The 25755-nt window shown below is 48.4% G+C and overlaps 1 protein-coding gene across 2 annotated transcripts in view; it reads left to right on the forward strand.

Annotated features, from left to right (window-relative positions):
• traf3 (TNF receptor-associated factor 3) overlaps positions 1 to 25755 on the forward strand; it is a 184403-nt gene that overhangs the window by 82994 nt on the left and 75654 nt on the right. For both annotated transcript variants that reach the window (XM_056295590.1, XM_056295589.1), the window contains exons 9-10: positions 227 to 319; positions 15676 to 15816. In XM_056295590.1, coding sequence (XP_056151565.1) covers positions 227 to 319; positions 15676 to 15816 — 234 coding nt within the window. The remainder of the gene's footprint in view (positions 1 to 226; positions 320 to 15675; positions 15817 to 25755) is intronic.

Consider the following 25755-nt stretch of genomic DNA (forward strand, 5'->3'; position numbering starts at 1 on the left):
TCGTTGGTTTGGGTTGTTATACCACTGTATTGTTTGTAAGGGTGGGGGTACCTGCAGTCAGTTTAGACTGAAGAGGTCACTTAGTCAATAAATGTTGTGTCCAGATGAACTGATTCAATTTTCTGTGGCTTGCTGTGATAGTATTGATTAATAGTATTAAGTAATAATATAAATTTATAATATGATGGGCCAGGTGGCATCACTGCTGATGTGGTGTGTGTTTTAGGGGTTAAACCAGGACTTGATGGAACATGAAAGTACTTCTGCAGCAGAACACCTGAGGTTGATGGCGGCTCGGAGCGGTGCCATAGAGACCAAGGTAACTATGTCCTGAAATCTTACACCAGCTGCATTAAAACAATATTAATGCACAGAGTGACAAGAAAGACCATGTCAGTAGTTTGTGTTCAGACTGATTTTGATATACTCTATTTGATACACTCCATTTGATACACTCTATTGATCCCCGTAGGGAAATTATGACAGATTATGACTGAAGTAAGACTGAGAGGATTTCTGAAGTATATCAGTAAGAGTTAGGCGGCGTCCAGGTAGTGTAGCGGTCTATTCCATTGCCTACCAACATGGGGATCACCGGTTCGAATCCTCATGTTACCTCCAGCTTGGTCGGGCATCCCTACAGACACAATTGGCCGTGTCTGCGGGTGGGAAGCTGGATGTGGGTATGTGTCAAGGTCGCTGCACTAGCATCTACTCTGGTTGGTCGGGCGCCTGTTCGGGGGGAGAGGGAACTGGGAGGAATAGCATGGTCCTCCCATGCGCCACGTCCCCCTTGTGACACTCCTCACTGTCAGGTGAAAAGAAGCAGCTGGCGACTCCACATATTGGAGGAGGCATGTGGTAGTCTGCAGCCCTCCCCGGATCGGCAGAGGGGGTGGAGCAGTGACCGGGACAGCTCAGAAGAGTGGGGTAATTGGCCAAGTACAATTGGGGAGAAAAAAAAGGGGAATCATACTTTTGAGTTGCATTGGGTAACTTTATGATTACCAAAAGATTATGTTATACTCTATAATTAATCTGCAAAGAAAATAGCCTAGAGTTGGACAGACACTGATCAATGAATTTAACACTTCAAGGAGATCAGAATCAGAATACCTTATTCATCCCTGAGGGGAAATTGGGTTCTATTACAGAAACTCATGCTCTAATAATTTGGGTCAAAGTGAAACAGACAGGATTAGAAACAACTTTGTGACATGGCATATTTAATTAAACTTTGGCAAGCTGGAAACCTGCACATCCATTTAGTCCAAAACAACAATGTCAGTTTAGTTAAGAGATTCAGACATCTGAGAGCATCTCCAGGGCTTGGTTCTTTTCACCCACGGCGTCTTAGCTACTTCTCTTCAGTCATGGAAGCTGTAGAACAGAAAGACAGTGAACTGTAGTGGAGGGTAAGATGCTCTATCTAGTCTGATCATTTTCTCTTTAACAATTTTTATTGATTTTCACAATACATTTTCATGCACATACACATGAATATATATAGAACCACATAACCATAAATGCATCATACCTAATCCATATACATAGATTAGTACCCAGATTGCACATATAGCTTGCCATACGTATTATTCATAATACACACATACATATAGAAAAAAGAAAAATAATCAGACAACAAAAAAAAGGAGGGGGGGGGAGTTCTCTGCCGCCTCAGTCTAACTCTAATCTTCCTTATTGAGTGGGATTTGTAAGCTCGTGTAATACTTGAAAAAGGGGGTCAAAATCTTCATAAACTTTTGTATAGAGTCTTGATGGGTGGCTCTAATTTTCTCAAGTTTCAAAAACTGCATAATGTCTTTAACCCATCTAGAAAAATTAGGTGATGCTCGTTGCTTCCATGAGAGAACAATGAGACGTCTAGCAAGCAAGGAGGTAAACGTTATGATTACATGTGCTTTACCTTTAAGGGTACAAGTTTCTGGAGCAAAACCAAATAGGGCACATATGGGGTTAGGAGGGATGTCTGCGTGAAACATCTTGCTATAGGCATTAAAAATACTGGTCCAAAATGTGGTAAGGTTAGGGTGTGACAAGAACATGTGTGTGTGATCTGCTGGTTGACTTTTCCAGCGAGGACAGGAAAGGTCTGCATTAGGAAACGTTCTGGTCTAGCACTGGTCAAATGTGCTCTCAAAACAACCTTTAGTTGTATTAAGCTGTGTCTTGCACATGGTGAGGAGGTATTAAGCCAAGTTAAGCCTTCTAGTCATCATCCGTCATTTCCCCTCCAAGGTCCTCTTCCCAAAGTCTCCTAACAACTTGCAATGAATGAGGGGAGATATTATTTACTCTGTCATAAAGAATCGATATCAAGCCTTTGCAGTGTGGGGATAAAGGAAGAATGTGATCGATTGTATTGATTGTTGGCAAATTTAGAAAAAAAAGTCATGTTTTTCTGGGCAAAGTGTCACATTTGGAGATATCAATACATTGATATCAATAAATAGTTTTAGTTAAACTTTCAACTGTCTTAAATCTAAATGAATGGCACTAAATAGTGCAGACCGAGAAGAAGTTTCATAATCCAGCCAGAACGTTAACTTGCACATCAAAATGACCGCGATAAACACAAGTAGGGATTCACGTGAATCCGTGACTCAAGATTGCCTTATAATTATGAATTTAAAATTAGGACTTTAACAGCTATATGCAAACACACAGCCTGCCAAAAAGAAATCATACGGAAAAAAGGAAACAGAAAAGTGTCCACAGAGACTACCAACCACCACCGGCGTGATAGTTGGTTGTTCCAGAAACAGTCGGCGCAGGGGTTGCGTGTCCGGTGTGATAGTTGGTTGTTCTAGAAACAGTCGGCGCAGGGGTTGCGTGTCCGGCGTGATAGTTGGTTGTTCTAGAAACAGTCGGCGCAGGGGTTGCGTGTCCGGTGTGATAGTTGGTTGTTCTAGAAACAGTCGGCGCAGGGGTTGCGTGTCCGGCGTGATAGTTGGTTGTCCCAGAAACAGTCGGCGCAGGGGTTGCGTGTCCGGCGTGATAGTTGGTTGTTCTAGAAACAGTCGGCGCAGGGGTTGCGTGTCCGGCGTGATAGTTGGTTGTTCCAGAAACAGTCGGCGCAGGGGTTGCGTGTCCGGCGTGATAGTTGGTTGCTCCAGACACAGTCGGCGCAGGGGTTGCGTGTCTGGCGTGATAGTTGGTTGTTCTAGAAACAGTCGGCGCAGGGGTTGCGTGTCCGGCGTGATAGTTGGTTGTCCCAGAAACAGTCAGCGCAGGGGTTGCGTGTCCGGTGTGATAGTTGGTTGTTCTAGAAACAGTCGGCGCAGGGGTTGCGTGTCCGGCGTGATAGTTGGTTGTTCCAGAAACAGTCGGCGCAGGGGTTGCGTGTCCGGCGTGATAGTTGGTTGCTCCAGACACAGTCGGCGCAGGGGTTGTGTTCGGCGTGATAGTTGGTTGCTCCAGACACAGTCGGCGCAGGGGTTGCGTGTCTGGCGTGATAGTTGGTTGCTCTAGAAACAGTCGGCGCAGGGGTTGCGTGTCCGGCGTGATAGTTGGTTGTCCCAGAAACAGTCGGCGCAGGGGTTGCGTGTCCGGCGTGATAGTTGGTTGTTCTAGAAACAGTCGGCGCAGGGGTTGCGTGTCCGGCGTGATAGTTGGTTGTTCTAGAAACAGTCGGCGCAGGGGTTGTGTCCGCCGTGGTAGTTGGTTGTTCTAGAAACAGTCGGCGCAGGGGTTGCGTGTCCAGCGTGATAGTTGGTTGTTCTAGAAACAATTGGCGCAGGGGTTGCGTGTCCGGCGTGATCGTTGGTTGTCCCAGAAACAGTCGGCGCAGGGGTTGTGTCCGGCGTGATAGTTGGTTGTTCTAGAAACAGTCGGCGCAGGGGTTGCGTGTCCGTCGTGATAGTTGGTTGTTCTAGAAACAGTCGGCGCAGGGGTTGCGTGTCCGGCGTGATAGTTGGTTGTCCCAGAAACAGTCGGCGCAGGGGTTGCGTGTCCGGCGTGATAGTTGGTTGTTCTAGAAACAGTCGGCGCAGGGGTTGCGTGTCCGGCGTGATAGTTGGTTGTTCCAGAAACAGTCGGCGCAGGGGTTGCGTGTCCGGCATGATAGTTGGTTGCTCCAGACACACTCGGCGCAGGGGTTGTGTCCGGCGTGATAGTTGGTTGCTCCAGACACAGTCGGCGCAGGGGTTGCGTGTCTGGCGTGATAGTTGGTTGTTCTAGAAACAGTCGGCGCAGGGGTTGCGTGTCCGGCGTGATAGTTGGTTGTCCCAGAAACAGTCAGCGCAGGGGTTGCGTGTCCGGCGTGATCGTTGGTTGTCCCAGAAACAGTCGGCGCAGGGGTTGCGTGTCCGGCGTGATAGTTGGTTGTTCTAGAAACAGTCGGCGCAGGGGTTGCGTGTCCGGCGTGATAGTTGGTTGTTCTAGAAACAGTCGGCGCAGGGGTTGTGTCCGGCGTGGTAGTTGGTTGTTCTAGAAACAGTCGGCGCAGGGGTTGCGTGTCCAGCGTGATAGCTGGTTGTTCTAGAAACAGTCGGCGCAGGGATCGTATCCGGCGTGATAGTTGGTTGTCCCAGAAACAGTCGGCGCAGGGGTTGCGTGTCCGGCGTGATAGTTGGTTGTTCTAGAAACAGTCGGCGCAGGGGTTGCGTGTCCGGCGTGATAGTTGGTTGTTCCAGAAACAGTCGGCGCAGGGGTTGCGTGTCCGGCGTGATAGTTGGTTGCTCCAGACACAGTCGGCGCAGGGGTTGTGTCCGGCGTGATAGTTGGTTGCTCCAGACACAGTCGGCGCAGGGGTTGCGTGTCTGGCGTGATAGTTGGTTGTTCTAGAAACAGTCGGCGCAGGGGTTGCATGTCCGGCGTGATAGTTGGTTGTCCCAGAAACAGTCAGCGCAGGGGTTGCGTGTCCGGCGTGATAGTTGGTTGTTCTAGAAACAGTCGGCGCAGGGGTTGCGTGTCCGGCGTGATAGTTGGTTGTTCTAGAAACAGTCGGCGCAGGGGTTGCGTGTCCGGCGTGATAGTTGGTTGTCCCAGAAACAGTTGGCGCAGGGGTTGCATGTCCGGCGTGATAGTTGGTTGTCCCAGAAACAGTCGGCGCAGGGGTTGCGTGTCCGGCGTGATAGTTGGTTGTTCTAGAAACAGTCGGCGCAGGGGTTGCGTGTCCGGCGTGATAGTTGGTTGTTCTAGAAACAGTCGGCGCAGGGGTTGCGTGTCCGGCGTGATAGTTGGTTATTCTAGAAACAGTCGGCGCAGGGGTTGTGTCCGGCGTGGTAGTTGGTTGTTCTAGAAACAGTCGGCGCAGGGGTTGCGTGTCCAGCGTGATAGTTGGTTGTTCTAGAAACAATTGGCGCAGGGGTTGCGTGTCCGGCGTGATCGTTGGTTGTCCCAGAAACAGTCGGCGCAGGGGTTGCGTGTCCGGCGTGATAGTTGGTTGTTCTAGAAACAGTCGGCGCAGGGGTTGCATGTCCGGCGTGATAGTTGGTTGTTCTAGAAACAGTCGGCGCAGGGGTTGTGTCCGGCGTGATAGTTGGTTGTTCTAGAAACAGTCGGCGCAGGGATCGTGTCCGGCGTGATAGTTGGTTGTCCCAGAAACAGTCGGCGCAGGGGTTGCGTGTCCGGCGTGATAGTTGGTTGTTCTAGAAACAGTCGGCGCAGGGGTTGCGTGTCCGGCGTGATAGTTGGTTGTTCCAGAAACAGTCGGCGCAGGGGTTGCGTGTCCGGCGTGATAGTTGGTTGCTCCAGACACAGTCGGCGCAGGGGTTGTGTCCGGCGTGATAGTTGGTTGCTCCAGACACAGTCGGCGCAGGGGTTGCGTGTCTGGCGTGATAGTTGGTTGTTCTAGAAACAGTCGGCGCAGGGGTTGCGTGTCCGGCTTGATAGTTGGTTGTCCCAGAAACAGTCAGCGCAGGGGTTGCGTGTCCGGCGTGATAGTTGGTTATTCTAGAAACAGTCGGCGCAGGGGTTGCGTGTCCGGCGTGATAGTTGGTTGTTCTAGAAACAGTCGGCGCAGGGGTTGCGTGTCCGGCGTGATAGTTGGTTATTCTAGAAACAGTCGGCGCAGGGGTTGTGTCCGGCGTGGTAGTTGGTTGTTCTAGAAATAGTCGGCGCAGGGGTTGCGTGTCCAGCGTGATAGTTGGTTGTCCCAGAAACAGTCGGCGCAGGGGTTGCGTGTCCGGCGTGATAGTTGGTTGTTCTAGAAACAGTCAGCGCAGGGGTTGCGTGTCCGGCGTGATAGTTGGTTATTCTAGAAACAGTCGGCGCAGGGGTTGTGTCCGGCGTGGTAGTAGGTTGTTCTAGAAACAGTCGGCGCAGGGGTTGCGTGTCCAGCGTGATAGTTGGTTGTTCTAGAAACAGTCGGCGCAGGGATCGTGTCCGGCGTGATAGTTGGTTGTCCCAGAAACAGACGGCGCAGGGGCTGCGTGTCCGGCGTGATAGTTGGTTGTTCTAGAAACAGTCGGCGCAGGGGTTGCGTGTCCGGCGTGATAGTTGGTTGTTCCAGAAACAGTCGGCGCAGGGGTTGCGTGTCCGGTGTGATAGTTGGTTGCTCCAGACACAGTCGGCGCAGGGGTTGTGTCCGGCGTGATAGTTGGTTGCTCCAGACACAGTCGGCGCAGGGGTTGCGTGTCTGGCGTGATAGTTGGTTGTTCTAGAAACAGTCGGCGCAGGGGTTGCGTGTCCGGCGTGATAGTTGGTTGTCCCAGAAACAGTCAGCGCAGGGGTTGCGTGTCCGGCGTGATAGTTGGTTGTTCTAGAAACAGTCGGCGCAGGGGTTGCGTGTCCGGCGTGATAGTTGGTTGTTCTAGAAACAGTCGGCGCAGGGGTTGCGTGTCCGGCGTGATAGTTGGTTGTCCCAGAAACAGTCAGCGCAGGGGTTGCGTGTCCGGCGTGATCGTTGGTTGTCCCAGAAACAGTCGGCGCAGGGGTTGCGTGTCCGGCGTGATAGTTGGTTGTTCTAGAAACAGTCGGCGCAGGGGTTGCGTGTCCGGCGTGATAGTTGGTTGTTCTAGAAACAGTCGGCGCAGGGGTTGTGTCCGGCGTGGTAGTTGGTTGTTCTAGAAACAGTCGGCGCAGGGGTTGCGTGTCCAGCGTGATAGCTGGTTGTTCTAGAAACAGTCGGCGCAGGGATCGTATCCGGCGTGATAGTTGGTTGTCCCAGAAACAGTCGGCGCAGGGGTTGCGTGTCCGGCGTGATAGTTGGTTGTTCTAGAAACAGTCGGCGCAGGGGTTGCGTGTCCGGCGTGATAGTTGGTTGTTCCAGAAACAGTCGGCGCAGGGGTTGCGTGTCCGGCGTGATAGTTGGTTGCTCCAGACACAGTCGGCGCAGGGGTTGTGTCCGGCGTGATAGTTGGTTGCTCCAGACACAGTCGGCGCAGGGGTTGCGTGTCTGGCGTGATAGTTGGTTGTTCTAGAAACAGTCGGCGCAGGGGTTGCATGTCCGGCGTGATAGTTGGTTGCCCCAGAAACAGTCAGCGCAGGGGTTGCGTGTCCGGCGTGATAGTTGGTTGTTCTAGAAACAGTCGGCGCAGGGGTTGCGTGTCCGGCGTGATAGTTGGTTGTTCTAGAAACAGTCGGCGCAGGGGTTGCGTGTCCGGCGTGATAGTTGGTTGTCCCAGAAACAGTTGGCGCAGGGGTTGCATGTCCGGCGTGATAGTTGGTTGTCCCAGAAACAGTCGGCGCAGGGGTTGCGTGTCCGGCGTGATAGTTGGTTGTTCTAGAAACAGTCGGCGCAGGGGTTGCGTGTCCGGCGTGATAGTTGGTTGTTCTAGAAACAGTCGGCGCAGGGGTTGCGTGTCCGGCGTGATAGTTGGTTATTCTAGAAACAGTCGGCGCAGGGGTTGTGTCCGGCGTGGTAGTTGGTTGTTCTAGAAACAGTCGGCGCAGGGGTTGCGTGTCCAGCGTGATAGTTGGTTGTTCTAGAAACAATTGGCGCAGGGGTTGCGTGTCCGGCGTGATCGTTGGTTGTCCCAGAAACAGTCGGCGCAGGGGTTGCGTGTCCGGCGTGATAGTTGGTTGTTCTAGAAACAGTCGGCGCAGGGGTTGCATGTCCGGCGTGATAGTTGGTTGTTCTAGAAACAGTCGGCGCAGGGGTTGTGTCCGGCGTGATAGTTGGTTGTTCTAGAAACAGTCGGCGCAGGGATCGTGTCCGGCGTGATAGTTGGTTGTCCCAGAAACAGTCGGCGCAGGGGTTGCGTGTCCGGCGTGATAGTTGGTTGTTCTAGAAACAGTCGGCGCAGGGGTTGCGTGTCCGGCGTGATAGTTGGTTGTTCCAGAAACAGTCGGCGCAGGGGTTGCGTGTCCGGCGTGATAGTTGGTTGCTCCAGACACAGTCGGCGCAGGGGTTGTGTCCGGCGTGATAGTTGGTTGCTCCAGACACAGTCGGCGCAGGGGTTGCGTGTCTGGCGTGATAGTTGGTTGTTCTAGAAACAGTCGGCGCAGGGGTTGCGTGTCCGGCTTGATAGTTGGTTGTCCCAGAAACAGTCAGCGCAGGGGTTGCGTGTCCGGCGTGATAGTTGGTTATTCTAGAAACAGTCGGCGCAGGGGTTGCGTGTCCGGCGTGATAGTTGGTTGTTCTAGAAACAGTCGGCGCAGGGGTTGCGTGTCCGGCGTGATAGTTGGTTATTCTAGAAACAGTCGGCGCAGGGGTTGTGTCCGGCGTGGTAGTTGGTTGTTCTAGAAATAGTCGGCGCAGGGGTTGCGTGTCCAGCGTGATAGTTGGTTGTCCCAGAAACAGTCGGCGCAGGGGTTGCGTGTCCGGCGTGATAGTTGGTTGTTCTAGAAACAGTCAGCGCAGGGGTTGCGTGTCCGGCGTGATAGTTGGTTATTCTAGAAACAGTCGGCGCAGGGGTTGTGTCCGGCGTGGTAGTAGGTTGTTCTAGAAACAGTCGGCGCAGGGGTTGCGTGTCCAGCGTGATAGTTGGTTGTTCTAGAAACAGTCGGCGCAGGGATCGTGTCCGGCGTGATAGTTGGTTGTCCCAGAAACAGACGGCGCAGGGGCTGCGTGTCCGGCGTGATAGTTGGTTGTTCTAGAAACAGTCGGCGCAGGGGTTGCGTGTCCGGCGTGATAGTTGGTTGTTCCAGAAACAGTCGGCGCAGGGGTTGCGTGTCCGGTGTGATAGTTGGTTGCTCCAGACACAGTCGGCGCAGGGGTTGTGTCCGGCGTGATAGTTGGTTGCTCCAGACACAGTCGGCGCAGGGGTTGCGTGTCTGGCGTGATAGTTGGTTGTTCTAGAAACAGTCGGCGCAGGGGTTGCGTGTCCGGCGTGATAGTTGGTTGTCCCAGAAACAGTCAGCGCAGGGGTTGCGTGTCCGGCGTGATAGTTGGTTGTTCTAGAAACAGTCGGCGCAGGGGTTGCGTGTCCGGCGTGATAGTTGGTTGTTCTAGAAACAGTCGGCGCAGGGGTTGCGTGTCCGGCGTGATAGTTGGATGTCCCAGAAACAGTTGGCGCAGGGGTTGCATGTCCGGCGTGATAGTTGGTTGTCCCAGAAACAGTCGGCGCAGGGGTTGCGTGTCCGGCGTGATAGTTGGTTGTTCTAGAAACAGTCGGCGCAGGGGTTGCGTGTCCGGCGTGATAGTTGGTTGTTCTAGAAACAGTCGGCGCCGGGGTTGCGTGTCCGGCGTGATAGTTGGTTATTCTAGAAACAGTCGGCGCAGGGGTTGTGTCCGGCGTGGTAGTTGGTTGTTCTAGAAACAGTCGGCGTAGGGGTTGCGTGTCCAGCGTGATAGTTGGTTGTTCTAGAAACAGTCGGCGCAGGGATCGTGTACGGCGTGATAGTTGGTTGTCCCAGAAACAGTCGGCGCAGGGGTTGCGTGTCCGGCGTGATAGTTGGTTGTTCTAGAAACAGTCGGCGCAGGGGTTGCGTGTCCGGCGTGATAGTTGGTTGCTCCAGACACAGTCGGCGCAGGGGTTGTGTCCGGCGTGATAGTTGGTTGCTCCAGACACAGTCGGCGCAGGGGTTGCGTGTCCGGCGTGATAGTTGGTTAATCTAGAAACAGTCGGCGCAGGGGTTGTGTCCGGCGTGGTAGTTGGTTGTTCTAGAAACAGTCGGCGCAGGGGTTGCGTGTCCAGCATGATAGTTGGTTGTTCTAGAAACAGTCGGCGCAGGGATCGTGTCCGGCGTGATAGTTGGTTGTCCCAGAAACATTCGGCGCAGAGGTTGCGTGTCCGGCGTGATAGTTGGTTGTCCCAGAAACAGTCGGCGCAGGGGTTGCGTGTCCGGCATGATAGTTGGTTGTTCTAGAAACAGTCGGCGCAGGGGTTGCGTATCCGGCGTGATAGTTGGTTGTCCCAGAAACAGTCGGCGCAGCGGTTGCGTGTCCGGCGTGATAGTTGGTTGTTCTAGAAACAGTCGGCGCAGGGGTTGCGTGTCCAGCGTGATAGTTGGTTGTTCCAGAAAAAGTCGGCGCAGGGGTTGTGTCCGGCGTGATAGTTGGTTGCTCCAGACACAGTCGGCGCAGGGGTTGTGTCCGGCGTGATAGTTGGTTGCTCCAGACACAGTCGGCGCAGGGGTTGCGTGTCCGGCGTGATAGTTGGTTGTCCCAGAAACAGTCGGCGCATGGGTTGCTTGTCCGGCGTGATAGTTGGTTGTTCTAGAAACAGTCGGCACAGGGGTTGCGTGTCCGGCGTGATAGTTGGTTGTTCTAGAAACAGTCGGCGCAGGGGTTGCGTGTCCGGCATGATAGTTGGTTGTCCCAGAAACAGTCGGCGCAGGGGTTGCGTGTCCGGCGTGATAGTTGGTTGCTCCAGACACAGTCGGCGCAGGGGTTGTGTCCGGCGTGATAGTTGGTTGTTCTAGAAACAGTCGGCGCAGGGGTTGCGTGTCCGGCGTGATAGTTGGTTGTTCTAGAAACAGTCGGCACAGGGGTTGCGTGTCCGGCGTGATAGTTGGTTGTTCCAGAAACAGTCGGCGCAGGGGTTGCGTGTCCGGCGTGATAGTTGGTTGTTCTAGAAACAGTCGGCGCAGGGGTTGCGTGTCCGGCGTGATAGTTGGTTGTTCTAGAAACAGTCGGCGCAGGGGTTGCGTGTCCAGCGTCATAGTTGGTTGTTCTAGAAACAGTCGGCGCAGGGATCGTGTCCGGCGTGATAGTTTGTTGTTCTAGAAACAGTCGGCGCAGGGGTTGCGTGTCCGGCGTGATAGTTGGTTGCTCCAGACACAGTCGGCGCAGGGGTTGTGTCCGGCGTGATAGTTGGTTGCTCCAGACACAGTCGGCGCAGGGGTTGCGTGTCCGGCGTGATAGTTGGTTGTCCCAGAAATAGTCGGCGCATAGTTGCGTGTCCGGCGTGATAGTTGGTTGTTCTAGAAACAGTCGGCGCAGGGGTTGCGTGTCCGGCGTGATAGTTGGTTGTTCTAGAAACAGTCGGCACAGGGTGTTGCGTGTCCGGCGTGATAGTTGGTTATTCTAGAAACAGTCGGCGCAGGGGTTGTGTCCGGCGTGGTAATTGGTTGTTCTAGAAACAGTCGGCGCAGGGGTTTGCGTGTCCAGCGTGATAGTTGGTTGTCCCAGAAACAGTCGGCGCAGCGGTTGCGTGTCCGGCGTGATAGTTGGTTGTTCTAGAAACAGTCGGCGCAGGGGTTGCGTGTCCGGCGTGATAGTTGGTTGTTCCAGAAACAGTCGGCGCAGGGGTTGCGTGTCCGGCGTGATAGTTGGTTTCTCCAGACACAGTCGGCGCAGGGGTTGTGTCCGGCGTGATAGTTGGTTGTTCCAGAAACAGTCGGCGCAGGGATCGTGTCCGGCGTGATAGTTGGTTGTTCTATAAACAGTCGGTGCAGGGGTTGCGTGTCCGGCGTGATAGTTGATTGTTCCAGAAACAGTCGGCGCAGGGGTTGCGTGTCCGGCGTGATAGTTGGTTGTTCTAGAAATAGTCGGCGCAGGGGTTGCGTGTCCGGCGTGATAGTTGGTTGTTCTAGAAACAGTCGGCGCAGGGGTTGCGTGTCCGGCGTGATAGTTGGTTGTTCTAGAAACAGTAGGGGCAGGGATCGTGTCGGGCGTGATAGTTGGTTGTTCTAGAAACAGTCGGCGCAGGGGTTGCGTGTCAGGCGTTATAGTTGGTTGCTCCAGACACAGTCGGCGCAGGGGTTGTGTCCGGCGTGATAGTTGGTTGCTCCAGACACAGTCGGCGCAGGGGTTGCGTGTCCGGCGTGATAGTTGGTTGTCCCAGAAACAGTCGGCGCATAGTTGCGTGTCCGGCGTGATAGTTGGTTGTTCTAGAAACAGTCGGCGCAGGGGTTGCGTGTCCGGCGTGATAGTTGGTTGTTCTATAAACAGTCGGCGCAGGGGTTGCGTGTCCGGCGTGATAGTTGGTTGTCCCAGAAACAGTCGGTGCAGGGGTTGCGTGTCCGGCATGATAGTTGGTTGTTCTAGAAACAGTCGGCGCAGGGATTGTGTCCGGCGTGATAGTTAGTTGTTCTAGAAACAGTCGGCACAGGGATCGTGTCCGGCGTGATAGTTGGTTGTTCTAGAAACAGTCGGCGCAGGGATTGTGTCCGGCGTGATAGTTGGTTGTCCCAGAAACAGTCGGCGCAGGGGTTGCGTGTCCGGCATGATAGTTGGTTGTCCCAGAAACAGTCGGCGCAGGGGTTGCGTGTCCGGCGTGATAGTTGGTTGTTCCAGAAACAGTCGGCGCAGGGGTTGCGTGTCCGGCGTGATAGTTGGTTGTTCTAGAAACAGTCGGCGCAGGGGTTGCGTGTCCGGCGTGATAGTTGGTTGTTCTAGAAACAGTCAGCGCAGGGGTTGAGTCCGGCGTGATAGTTGGTTGTTCTAGAAACAGTCAGCGCAGGGGTTGAGTCCAGCGTGATAGTTGGTTGTTCCAGACACAGTCGGCGCAGGCAGGGGTTGTGTGTAGCAGACGATTCTGAAGAAGCGAAGATGCTTTGGCGGGAGAAAGGAAAAATCAATGTCTGTCCATCCTTTTCGGTGACCTGGAGTGTGGCAGGGACAAACATTCTGTATGTAAAGCCAGCATTTCTCAGCTGCGACGTGTCGGTCGAGTACGCGGCTCTTTTCTTCTAGACCTCCACGCTGTAGTCCGGGTAGAGATGTATTTCGGACCCATGGAAACTGAGGGATCCCGCCTCCCTCGCCATCTTCAGGATGTGCTCTTCGTCTGGTAGTGGTGGATCCGTGTGATGAATGGACGTGTGGGGTCGTTCTGTTTCCTCCGTGGAGTGGGCACTCTGTGAGCCCGGTCCACAACTAAAGGGGTGGGGAAAGCGCCAGCACCAAACATTTCTTTCAGACATGCTTCAAAAAGAGACGTGGAGGTTGTGAGCCTTCAGCTTTTTCCGGTATGCCCGTTACACGAACGTTGCTGCGCCTCGATCTGTTTTCCGCGTCGCCCAGCTTGAATTTGGGCGCTTCATCTTCCTTGTTCAGGGCTACACATGAGGATTCTAGGCAAACAAGTCTTGTTTGCATGTCATTGAGCGTCGTTTCCATGTGTACGATTGTCTGGTCAATAATTTCCCGATCAGCAGAGTTGGACAGTTCGTTTGGATAGGATATGTTCCTCCGTGGCCTTCAGCAGCGTCTCCGTGTCCAGGGTTAGGGTTAGCGGCGAGTTGCTAGCTAGCTAGCTTCCACGGCGCTAGTTTGGCTAGTTTGTGCTTCGTCATCACGGTTAACTTCTTCATTATCATCCTTTGCCTGTTGGTTATGCTTTTTGTATGGTTTACCAAATTTTGATAGTATTTCACAAAACTTTACACAAAGTAGTCGTGGAAGTAGAGTATGTTTCAATAAAATTTAGCCAGGATTTCAACAGAGCTCTCCTGGTTTGTAACCCACTCCGCCATTAGTCAAACCGGAAGTCCTAGTCTGGTCATCTTAAAGCCACCTTGGATCCCTAACCTCTGCTTTTCCTTTTGGCACAGTGTCAAGGTAAATAGTTTTTCACTAGAGAAATCACATTAGTCTGGATTTGCAGTCACAGGTTGCTCCCTCTTCTCCGGTTGGACTTCAGATCAGGCTGTTATAACGTTCGGGCCCTGACTCCACTGTAGTCTATCACCATGTGCAACATAGGCTTGATTTTTTTTTTACATGTTATTAATGACGTGAGGTGGGTTTTGGCTGAACACCAAGTTAAATATAGATTTACACATTTGTGTTTTCTCAATTAGCAGACACTAGCCAAGCAACTTTGCAGAGTCAGCATTAGCAGAGGTATTCCTGTGTCCGCCTACAGACATTTAAAAGTAGTAGTACTCAACAATATGCCATGGAGGGCCAAGAGGGGCTGATGTTCATTCCAAGTGGACTCCACACAAGCTGATTTCACTGATTTACAGCTCTTCAACCACAGAAGAGGAACTATAACCAGTGAAATCAGCTGGTGAGGAGTCCCGCTGTCTTAGCTTACTGAGTAGTAATCAAGTTGTGGAGCAGAGAGCCTGTCAGGACAGGTTCAGTTAGAGGAAGTGAACAACAGGTAGAACACCAACACTGCTATGAACCATAGAAGATGGCAAACAGCTGAACTGTGTTAGATGATACCATTGAGTCTACATGCAGCCCGGGATCCTAATATACAACTCTTTACATTAAAACACTTATAAAAACAAACATTTTGGGTTTGCCTTTACTTGCTTTATCCTCGTTTATGTTTATTTTATTTTATTTTTGTTGTAGTTCTGTTGTAATTCTAAATTCTCAACACTTTGGATCTAATAGATAAAACTACAAAAACATTATTATATCATGTAGCCTACTAGAGGAATAACAAATGTTTTAGTATGACATGTTCCTGACAGCAAGAGGAAGCAGAGGTACAAGTATCTTATGCAAGCTGGCCTTTGACCTACTATGGCTAAACATGACTATACACTACAGTCTACTATGACTGGTCATGTAGAAGAAGACCTTCAAGTGATGCGAATTTCAGGCTTAAAAACATATGGTAGTGACTATGAGCTTATGTTATTCCCAGGGTGATAGCCACCTTTAATTTTTTGGGGTAGGTTGAACAACCCTCTCCCCTTTGGCAATTGTGCGCTCCAAAGCTCAGGAGTTTTTTTTTTTGGTTACATCTTTAAGAAGATCTCCTGGAGGATTTGCAGGACTCCACATCAGCAGATGTCTTCAAGAAGAATCTTAAGATTTAGCTTCTTAATCTCTGCTGCTGTGTAGTTTATTCAAACTCTGTAGGTCACTTTACCTATTTTAATCAAATTTAATATTTTTTATTGCCTGTCTTCTGCTTTATCACTATAACTGCTGTAATAAACTGATAGCGATAAGATCAATTTAATCATGTTTTGTCGAACATGTGAGTGCCCGCTTCGATGTCCATGTATTATCAGACACATGTTGTCATGTGTTGTTTTTTAGATTCTTGTTTCACTTGTGCTGGTTGTCCCCCGCTTGGAGAAGTGATGCTGATTGGTTGTTTAGCTGATCAACATGCTACAGAGGGGGACTGGTGGGGCTGTAAACGTAGAACAAACCCTGTGCTGTGGTCATTCCACACATCATCTGAAGGACGGACATGTTAGAAGGGTTTTTCATCATTAATAAAGATTGCCTTTGCAGGTGGAGAACCTGAACTCCACTTGCTGATGAACTCTGTATAGGACACCGGTATACACATCCCCTGTTGCTTGCCAAGCCTGCCCAATAACCTGCTGCTTTGTGTGTGGATGTGTGTGTGTGCGTGTGTGCGTACGTGTGTGTGTGTGTGTGTGTGTGTGTGTGTGTGTGTGCAGATAGAGGATGTAAAGACAGAATTGCTGGAGGGGTATAAGGTATTACCGGGTGTCAGCGGTCGTCTGTCAGAGTTGGAGAAGAACAACGAAGATCTCCGTGAGAAAAGCAGACAGCTGGAACAGAAAACAACCAAAATGCAGGTAAAGAAGTAAACAAGCCCCAGTTATTTCCTGGTCCTCGCCAGGGGGCTGTAGAGTTCTGTAGAACAGTTGTTTCCTGGTCCTGGCCGGGGGGCTGTAGAGTTCTGTAGAACAGTTATTTCCTGGTCCTGGCCGGGGGGCTATAGAGTTCTGTAGAACAGTTATTTCCTGGTCCTGGCCGGGGGGGCTATAGAGTTCTGTAGAACAGTTATTTCCTGGTCCTTGCCGGGGGGGCTATAGAGTTCTGTAGAACAGTTATTTCCTGGTCCTGGCCGGGGGGGGGGCTATAGGGTTCTTTGGAACAGACTCAGCTGTGCTCACTGTAATGAATAATTCTCATGTGGCGGCGGCTCTCTCATTCACAAGTGACTTTGTCTGCTCCTTTTCTTGAACATAAGAGAAGACTGGTAGTGTAAGAATAGAAAGATGAAAATGGATAGTTGGTGTAAAATCAGAAAATCTTAGCTGTAAAGAACTAAATGATCAACCCCCAGAGCAGCCTTAACATGCACATGACTCCACAACCCACACGGTACCGGCAGCACAGTGAGTTTATCTGTACAGCACATTTTATACAGTGAGAGTAGCGTGTTGGCGGATGACCTAGGTGAGGTGAGGTGTTATACACCACGGCAATTCACAGTGCTTTCACATAATCCATAACAAGACATTTAATAAGGCTGTAATTTCAATCAGTAGAGACATAGTGAATGAAGTAAAGATAGTTATTTATTATCACAGGTGATTTAGCGGAAATGAATACGTCGAGAAAATCTTTGGTGCTTAGACTCAACAAGGCGTTTATTTATTTTATTTTTTTCAAGGGCATCAGCCCTGAGCAGCAGCACAATAAATTCCCCCAAATAAGGGACACAAGCCCCAAACACAGCCGAACATATTTCCCCCAAAGGCTGTTTACTGACCAAGCAGGAATGTTGACTGACCAAGCAGGAATGAAACAGGACACAGTAATCATAACAAAGATGGCATAATCTGCTAATGTATGACATGAAATCAATAAGCAAGACAGTAACATCTGATCTTAAGTGACAGAGTACCATAAATTAATAAAGAGAAACACAACAAAACCAGTGATGACTAGGTCCGCAACCACCTGAATGACCTGCTTGCAATGAATGGGCCTTAGCCAGCAATGGCTAGAGGTCAGCAATGACCTTGCAATTAAGTCAAGTCAAGTCATGTCAATTTTATTTGTATAGCCCAATATCACAAATTACAAATTTGCCTCAGTGGGCTTAACAGCAATACAACATCCTGTCCTTAGGCCCTCTCATCGGATGAGGAATAACTCCCTAAAAAAAAACCTTTAACAGGGAGAAAAAATAGGAAGAAACCTCAGGGAGAGCAACAGAGGAGGAGCTCTCTTTCAAGACGTACAACGTGCAATGGATGTTGTGTTTACACAATTTACACAATACAACATTGAAAGAGGATAAACAGAATTGGCTGTTGCAGCTAGAAAAGCACTATAAAAATGCAACTTGATTGATTGATTGAATTATAATGGACATATAAAATTTATGAAGAATATTATGCGCAGGATACCAAGCAGTGTCCAGATGCCATCGGAACAGTGCCGGACCCAAGCCACGCAACCAACATCATCAAGGAAAAACTTTTTTTTAATATGGATTAATAAAAACAAAATGTGATGAAGGGTATGGCAGGCAGCGTCCAAGTGGTGACCACCATCACCACGGCGACCTGGGAGAACTGACTGCACGTGCACACAAGGGAGACGCACGACACCATTCACACAGAGAAAAAGAGAAAGGAGAAGACATCATTCAGAGAGAGAGAAAAGACATGTGAGAGAAGAGAACAGTTTTATAGTAGTCATTAGTCATAATCAATTAAGTCATCAATTAGTCATAATCTATACTCTATAATCTATATGCTATAATCTCGTCGGCTGAACAATGGTGGGTAAATTCATTGAGACAGAAAACCGACCTGCCATGCAGTCCAGGTTGTGAAGCACTCAACTTAAAGGCAACTAGCTGTAGGCTAAGACAAAAAGATGAGTTTTAAGTTTGGATTTAAAGGACTCAACAGACTCCGATTGTCTGATGGCAGCAGGCAGGTTATTCCACAACAATGGAGCCCGATAGGAAAAGGCCCTGCCACCAGCTGACTTCTTTTTAACTTTGGGTACACACAGGAGCCCTGTATTTTGAGAGTGAAGAGCTCGAGATGGAATATACGGTTTAAGGAGATCAGACAGGTAGGATGGAGCAAGCCCATTTAGGATTTTATAAGTCAGCAGAAGCACCTTGTATTCTGATCTAACATGGACAGGAAGCCAATGAAGGGAGGCAAGAATTGGTGTAATATGGTCAAATTTCCTGGATTTAGTTAGGATTCTAGCAGCAGCATTCTGAACCATCTGAAGACTTTTAGTACTAGAATGTGGCAGACCTGAGAACAGAACATTACAGTAATCAAGTCTGGATGAAACAAATGCATGTATTAGAGTTTCTGCGTCAGCCATGGAGAGAAAAGACCGAATTTTAGCTATGTTACGTAAGTGAAAAAAGGCAGTCTTGGTGATTTCTTTAATGTGCTTATCAAAGGAAAGGCTGAGATCAAACGTAACACCAAGATCTTTGGCTGCCACACTGTGAAACCACAGTGGCCAAGAGGTGAAATGTAAAGAGAGAAAAGTAGGGGGCCAAGAACTGAGCCCTGAGGCACACCATATTTAAAGTCAGAAAATTTTGATATAATATTATTATAGCAGACACAATGTGTTCTTCCAGATAAGTAGGACTTACGCCAAGAGAGAGCTAAGCCAGAGACACCAAAATTACAATTTAATCTATCTAATAGGTAGTATAGAGTGATCAATGGTGTCAAAGGCTGCATTGAGGTCCAGTAGTAGAAGCACAGAAGTGGAATCAGAGTCCATAGCTAGTAAAAGGTCATTCACCACTCTGGTCAGAGCAGTTTCAGAGGAGTGATGGGGCCTGAAAGCCGATTGATAAGGTTCATATAGATGGTTTTCATCTATATGGGTTGAAAGTTGTTGATACATAACTCTCTCTAGTACTTTAGAAAAGAATGGAAGATGAGAGTCTGGTCGATAGTTATTAAAAGACCCTGGATCGAGGTGCATTTTTTTAAGTAGAGGGTTAACCACAGCTGTCTTAGAACTGCTGGGAACAATGCCAGTAGTAAGTGATAAATTAACAATGTCTAGCATTGTAGGTCCAGAAAAGGCCAGAGGTCTTTAAAAAGTTTTGCTGGTAAGAGGTCAAGTAGGCAAGTAATTGGTTTAGAAGCTGACACGAACTTAGTCAAAGTATCAAGAGAGATAGTCTCAAAAGCTGTAATAACAGGGACTGTCAGTGACTCATTGTGCAGGATCTGTAGGAGTAGCTAGATTTGAAGAACTAATTTTGTTTAAGATCTCATCAACCTTATTGCAGAAAAAAATAGAAATTAATGTGCCATGAATGGTGAGCAGCTAATAGACGGCTTCTTTTTAGTAAGTTTAGATACAGGGTCAAAGAGAAATCTGGGGTTATGTTTATTGATATTTATTAAGTGAGAGATATACTCTGTTTTTGCAGCAGATAAAGCACACTTGTATTTCAATAACCACTCATGCCACAATAGGTAAAAAAACCTTCCAATTTTAATTTTCATCATTTACGTTCCAGTCTCCTGCAGGTCCGCTTAAGAGCACGTGTCTCATCATTAAACCAGGGTGTAGGCCTCTTTAGTCGCCTAGCTCTGGTAGTGAGAGGTGCAACTGAATCAAGGAGACTAGAGAGGGCCACATTTAAGTCACCAGTGAAATTTTCAACAGAGTCATTTACCACAGTAAAAGGAGCCAAGACTTCAGGCAGCTGCTGGCTAATGCAGCTACAGTGGAGGGACCAATGTGGCAAGTGGCAATTACATCTGTGCTGACATTAACTGGACAGGGCAATAATGCTTCAAATTTGATGAGAAAATGATCACACACAGCAGATGTGGTTGGCAAGACATTCAGATCAGAAACAGCTATTCCTTTAGATAAAACCAAATCAAGGGTGTTACCACTGCAATGAGTCGACTCTTGAACAAACTGAGTGAACCCAAAAGTATCAACTAGTGCCAGAAAGGCTTTACTTAGAGGATCAGCAGCCTTATTCAGATGAATATTGAAATCACCTAGAATTAGAATCTCATCAGACTGAGTAACAAGGCCTGAGACAAATTCTCCAAATTCTTCAACAAATAATGAGTAACAGTCAGGAGGCCGATAGAGTATCACTATCTGGACTGAGCCGAGTCTATTCATGGCTGAGGGAGATGGACCAAGAACAAGAGCCTCAAAAGACTGGAATTTAGATTCGAGTCTAGAACTCAGATTGAAAATAGATTTATATATTAAGGCAACACCCCCACCTTGTTTATTTGCCCAAGCTACATGGGCATAAGTATAGTCAGGTGGGGAAGCTTCATTTAAGTGAAGGAAAACATTTGGTTTCAGCCATGTTTCACATAACCCAATCATATCGAAACTATGTTCGAGAATCAGATCATTTATTAGTAAGGCTTTGGGAGACAGTGATCTGATATTTATGAAACCAAATTTAAGCATCTTGTGGAAGTGATCAGTAGTAGGTAGAACCTTAGAGCTACCAATAGGTGAAAGATTAATTGGAATTAGACACCTTGTTGACAATTTTGCCAACCAACGCTTTGGATGATATGTGGTCACATTCTTGATAACATTAGATGTTTGGTTCTGTAGATTATTAGGTACTTCGTTGCACATCTCACCACTACCAGTGGTAGGAATAATTATTAGATTACTGTGATTCACACATTTAGGAGAGGAGAGCTCGGGAGCAATACAGCAGGGTAGGGAGACAGTCTCAATGTTATAGACCAAGCTATCAGACTGATAATCTACACTATGAGAAATTCCCTTACTAATCATATTAATTAAACTACTTGACTCCACATTCGCACTAGATTTAAACCTATCAGGCTCTCTAATCACCTGCTACCTGCTGAATGAGAACTCCCTAGTGTCAAACTAAACGTAAACAGCTAGACAAAAGAGCGGCGCCGTCCCCAGTAGGGTGAATGCTGTCCACTTTCAGCAAGTAAGGGCGGTCCCAGAAAGAAGGCCAGCTGTCAACAAAGTCGTATCCCTGTTCATTACAGTAACGAGCCAGCCAGCGGTTCATTGCGGTGAGCCTACTGTACATCTCATCATTACCCCTCACAAGTAAGGGAGCAGAGACAATTAATTGATGCCGACACATCTTTCTGGCAAACTCAAGCATTCTGACTAAGCTGGCTTTTGTGATCTCTGATTGCTTCATCCAGGCATTATTGGTGCCGACATGAATAACAATGTTGCTGAAAGTAGTGGTGCTGTGTGCCTGGGTTCCCTGACTCTCCCTCCATGATGCCAGCACCCTGAGATTATCCTCTATGTCGGAGACTCTAGCCCCGGGTAAACGGTGAACCAAGGCTGGCGAAGCTATTCTAACATTGCGGGTAATGGAGTCTCCTATCACTAGCGTGCGTTGCTTTATTCTGTCGACAGAAGGGGGAGAAGCACGCTGGCTGGTAGGACTACTTACAGGGCTGGTGAGTGGTGAAAACTGGTTTGCAGTCGGGAGAGGTGACTGCAGACCAGGCCACACGACCGATGGCTTACTCTTGCGAGCCTTCCCACGCCGGTAAACAGAGACAAACTCTGCTGCATCTGCCGACGAAGCTGAGCTAGTGCTAACAATAGCAGGTCTGCTGTCAGGCCTGGGGCTAAGGCTATCTGGAGTGCCCATCACAACTAACGTAATCCTAGCCGAAAGCAGCTGCTCTAACTCACGGACACGTCTCTAGTAGGGACAACCTATCTGTAACTACGGAGCAGTAACCACAAACCAAGAAAGAAAGCCACTCTATTTTGTCATTGTACAGGTTGCAGTGAACATGTTCTCTGCATGTAACCGTCCTATTGTATAGCAGCAGTGGGCAGCTGCAGCACCCGGGGACCAACTACAGGTCTTCTTTCCATTGCCTTGCTCAGGGGCACAGACAGGAGTATTAACCCTAACATGCATGTCTTTTTGATGGTAGGAGGAAACCCACACAGACACGGGGAGAGCATGCAAACTCCAAACAGAAAGGACCTGGGACGGCCTGGGGTTCAAACCCAGGACCTTCTTGTCGTGAGGCAACAGTACTAATCACTGGGCCACCGTGCTGCCCTTAATGGGCCTTAGCCAGCAATGGCTAGTGTTCAGGAATGACTTAAATAGTATTGATAGGCTTAGGCTGAAATAAGACATCGATGACCTGGAATTCAGCAAAAATTGGACTAGCCAAAAGAGGTCAGCAATGACATAAAATTAGCAATTACACAGTGCAGTTAAATACAGATGAGAAAAAACACAGAACCACCAACCACTAGTTAGATCTAATTGCTTACCATAAGCTGCTAAGGTTTTAGCGATCTTTGAGCCTTAGTGATTCCAGAGGCGTCAGGATGCACATAGGAAGCATAGACAGAGGATGACCATGGACCCAGTTGTTGAAGGGAAGCTATTGATAGACTTTGCATGGCTGCTGAGGTTGCTGCACATACTCTAAACGAATGACCAGAATAATGCTTTGCGGGTATTTACATCTCAGAAGAATCTGCTCAAAATGATAACTAAAGCAAGATTTGGACAAGGGATTGGAGAATAGACTGGGGGAAAGATGGATCAGAACATCAAGTATCAGTCTGGATACCAGCAACCATACCTCTTATAAACTGTGGCATAAAGTAACCCACATCCATGCAATGACAAATAAATGCACAGACAGCACCAACTGTAACAGGATTTCATAGCAGGTCAGAGAACCACAGAACATGCTAAAAGATTTCCAAGCAGAATCATGGGTTTCCACGGTAGAGGCAGCTAGACCTTTTCTCATATAAAACCTGGCAGAGTCTAAATATGACTGCAGAGAGAACTGCTTTAATAGAGGGCTAATATTTCTAGAATGGGGACTAGGCCGGCTTCTGGGGAAAGACTTTTGAATACCTGGAAATTGAAATGGGATTAAAAAATCAGCAATGACATTAGCATGACCTGGCACATGACGGGCTGTAACTATAAAATGTTGCATGACCAATAACCATGTGTAATACATCTCATAAATGGCGTGATTTCGAGAGTGGATGAACGGTCTTTATTAATGATGCTTGCAACTTCTTCATTGTCACACTGCACTGTGATGAGTTTACGTTGCCAGAACTTTCCTCCTACAGAACATGCTACGATAAATGTCATATAGAGCAGAGAAGGAATCGAGCTTGGGGAAGGACTGAGTCCATTTGCTGGTGAAACATTGACCTTGAAAATATTCCCCAAATCCCACGGACGGTGCAGCATCTGTGAAAAACTTAAGCGAATCAGAGGAATGGACCAACTCATCATAGATAAATGTTACATCATTCCACTGATCCAGCAAATGAGAACAAAATTCAAATTGGAGCGGCAATCTTCATCCAATAAAATACAGTCATGCAAATTAGGCACAGAGGAAGCCATGTCTAGCAGTCTGGAAATGAATGAGCGACGCTGGGGGGACAACGCACATTGCAAAATTTATATGGCCAAGGAGACAGAGCATTGCTTTTTTGTTGCTTCCTTGGCTCAACAAAGGACAGTTATTTCACAGAGGTGCTCGAGTTTTTTGACTGGTAGAGGAGCTTTCATGTCAACCGTGTCCAGTATGATGCTCAGAAACTTGAGGCGAGTAGCAGGACCAATGGTTTTTTTTTCATCAGAGGGGGAACGCCCAGATGTTTCAGTTTGGACTGAGATGAGCCAGATTTGTCACACAGAGAGGGTCGATCAACAGAAAGTCATTGGGGAAGTGAAGAAGAGGGGGAACGTTAACTTTGTTCAAAGGAATCCAGCAAATGGTCTTGGATACCTGGTTGAAAAATGAAGGGACTGCTGCTACACCCAAATGTAAGAGACATAGCAAAGCACAGTTTGGATTCCTACTTGAAACCAAAAAGATGCCACTGCGAATGATGAATTTGGAACAAATTTGAAGGCATTGGTAATATCGGCTTTGGAAGGCAATGTGCCCTGGCCAGCTAGCTTAATACGCTGTATGGCATTGTCAACAGAGAAATAATGAAAAGAGAAGCGCTCAGGTGGAAAAAAAACTTAACGCCTGGAAATGGGCCGGAGCAAGAAGCGGAGAGGTCAAACAGAAATCTTTTCTTTGCAGAGTATTTTCATATGAAATTCCTAAAGGACTAGTGCAAAACACAGGAAATCGCGAAGAATTGTATGGGCCACTTCCTTTTTGAGTAGCTGAGACACTATGACTGACTTATTCAGAGTGGACTGGAGGTTTTTGGACACGAATGAAGAGGCCAGGGAGGAGACAACCCCTACTCAAAACCCTTGGGAAAGACCAGTAAACAATTGATCAACAACAGAATCAGAATGTTCTGATGCAAGAGCTGGGACACCTACTGGAGTAGAAGGGTAGATTTAATAAGTCTTTGAACCACGATGATTCTGCTGCAGAAGGCGAGATCTGCATGGGCACACAGATCTCAGGTGAGCATCTTTGCAGTTGTTGCAGATATGAAGAAAAATACAATAGGGGTAAGTGTACACATTTTTGTAGAAATTATTGCATATGGGCTGGCTGTTGAAGGTATGCATTTTGTGGCCCCAGCTGTCAGTTTTTTCTCTCTGAGAGAAAAAGAGAACATGGTTAGTTTTGGGCAAGGCCCCATGCTTTTGGGAGAAAAATGGAACCAGATGGCAGAGAGACTCTGAATGACCTACGTTGCCGCAAGTAATGCATGACACTGCTTGTGAGCCATACAATAGCATGACCTGCAATTCAGTATCCAAGACATACCAGTTCAAGCAGATGTTTGATTGAGTGATGTAATATACTGATTTGCTGGAGAAACCTTGGTGGTTTTGGTCAAATATTTCACCCATATCTCAAGTTTAAATTGCCTATCAGCTCTAGGTAGACGAAGCATATCACATCATGATAGATGCCAAAGCAACTACAAATTTACCCACTGACATATCTTTTGACAATCTGAGATTGGCAGATTTAATAAGAGCTGTAAAGTTTTCCCTGGTGGAAACTTTGTTTTCAGATTCTGGAGAAGGACGTATCAGATTGATAAGGTCAATGTCTTTCCCCTGCAAAATGTTTGACCTTAATCAAGGAGGGATGTTAGCTCTGAAAGGAATATAAAGCCTACCTGGCTAGGAGCAGAGACAGCAGAGGCACTTGAAATGGGTGGCTGAAGAGCCAGTACTGGTGCATGATCAATGGGATTTGAGAGGCAATAAGTGATACAGAGGAAGATGATGGGAGTTGGGTGTTCTCCAGACACTGGAAGTGAGCATCAATTGCATGAATACTATTTACCGGAGACTGTAGAGTTGATGTCAGGGCATTATCTGATGGATGAATGGCAGCATTTGGTTGATCAGGATGCACAGAGCTGGCAGAGACATTCTTACACCTGGCTTGAGGAGCTAGATGACGAGTTTTCTTTGTGCGTTTAAAACCAGGAGCTGCTGTAGAGTCAGAGGTTGCAGGGTGCTGTTTTGCAAACTGCTTCGTTAGCAAAATCTTGAATCTCCGAGAATCCAGCCCTGGAGCCAGAGTAATACCCTGGGCTTTTAGCATCTCCAGAATTTGTGAACCTGATTCTCTTTGCCAAGGCGCAATCTGATTACTGCGGCGAGTTGCTGATGAGATAGAAACATTCAAATAAGTCAGCGTTGATCAGATCAGTTTCTGATGCTGACCTCATAAAATAAGATGACAGCCTGAGGAGTCTAGCAAAAAAGCAAAATGTAAACTCGCCATATACGACCTGCAAAATGGCCGGTGCATGTATAACAGCAGCACAAATGC

The sequence above is a fragment of the Lampris incognitus genome, chromosome 16 (genome assembly GCF_029633865.1).
Source record: "Lampris incognitus isolate fLamInc1 chromosome 16, fLamInc1.hap2, whole genome shotgun sequence".
In the NCBI taxonomy this organism is placed as follows: Eukaryota; Metazoa; Chordata; class Actinopteri; order Lampriformes; family Lampridae; genus Lampris; species Lampris incognitus.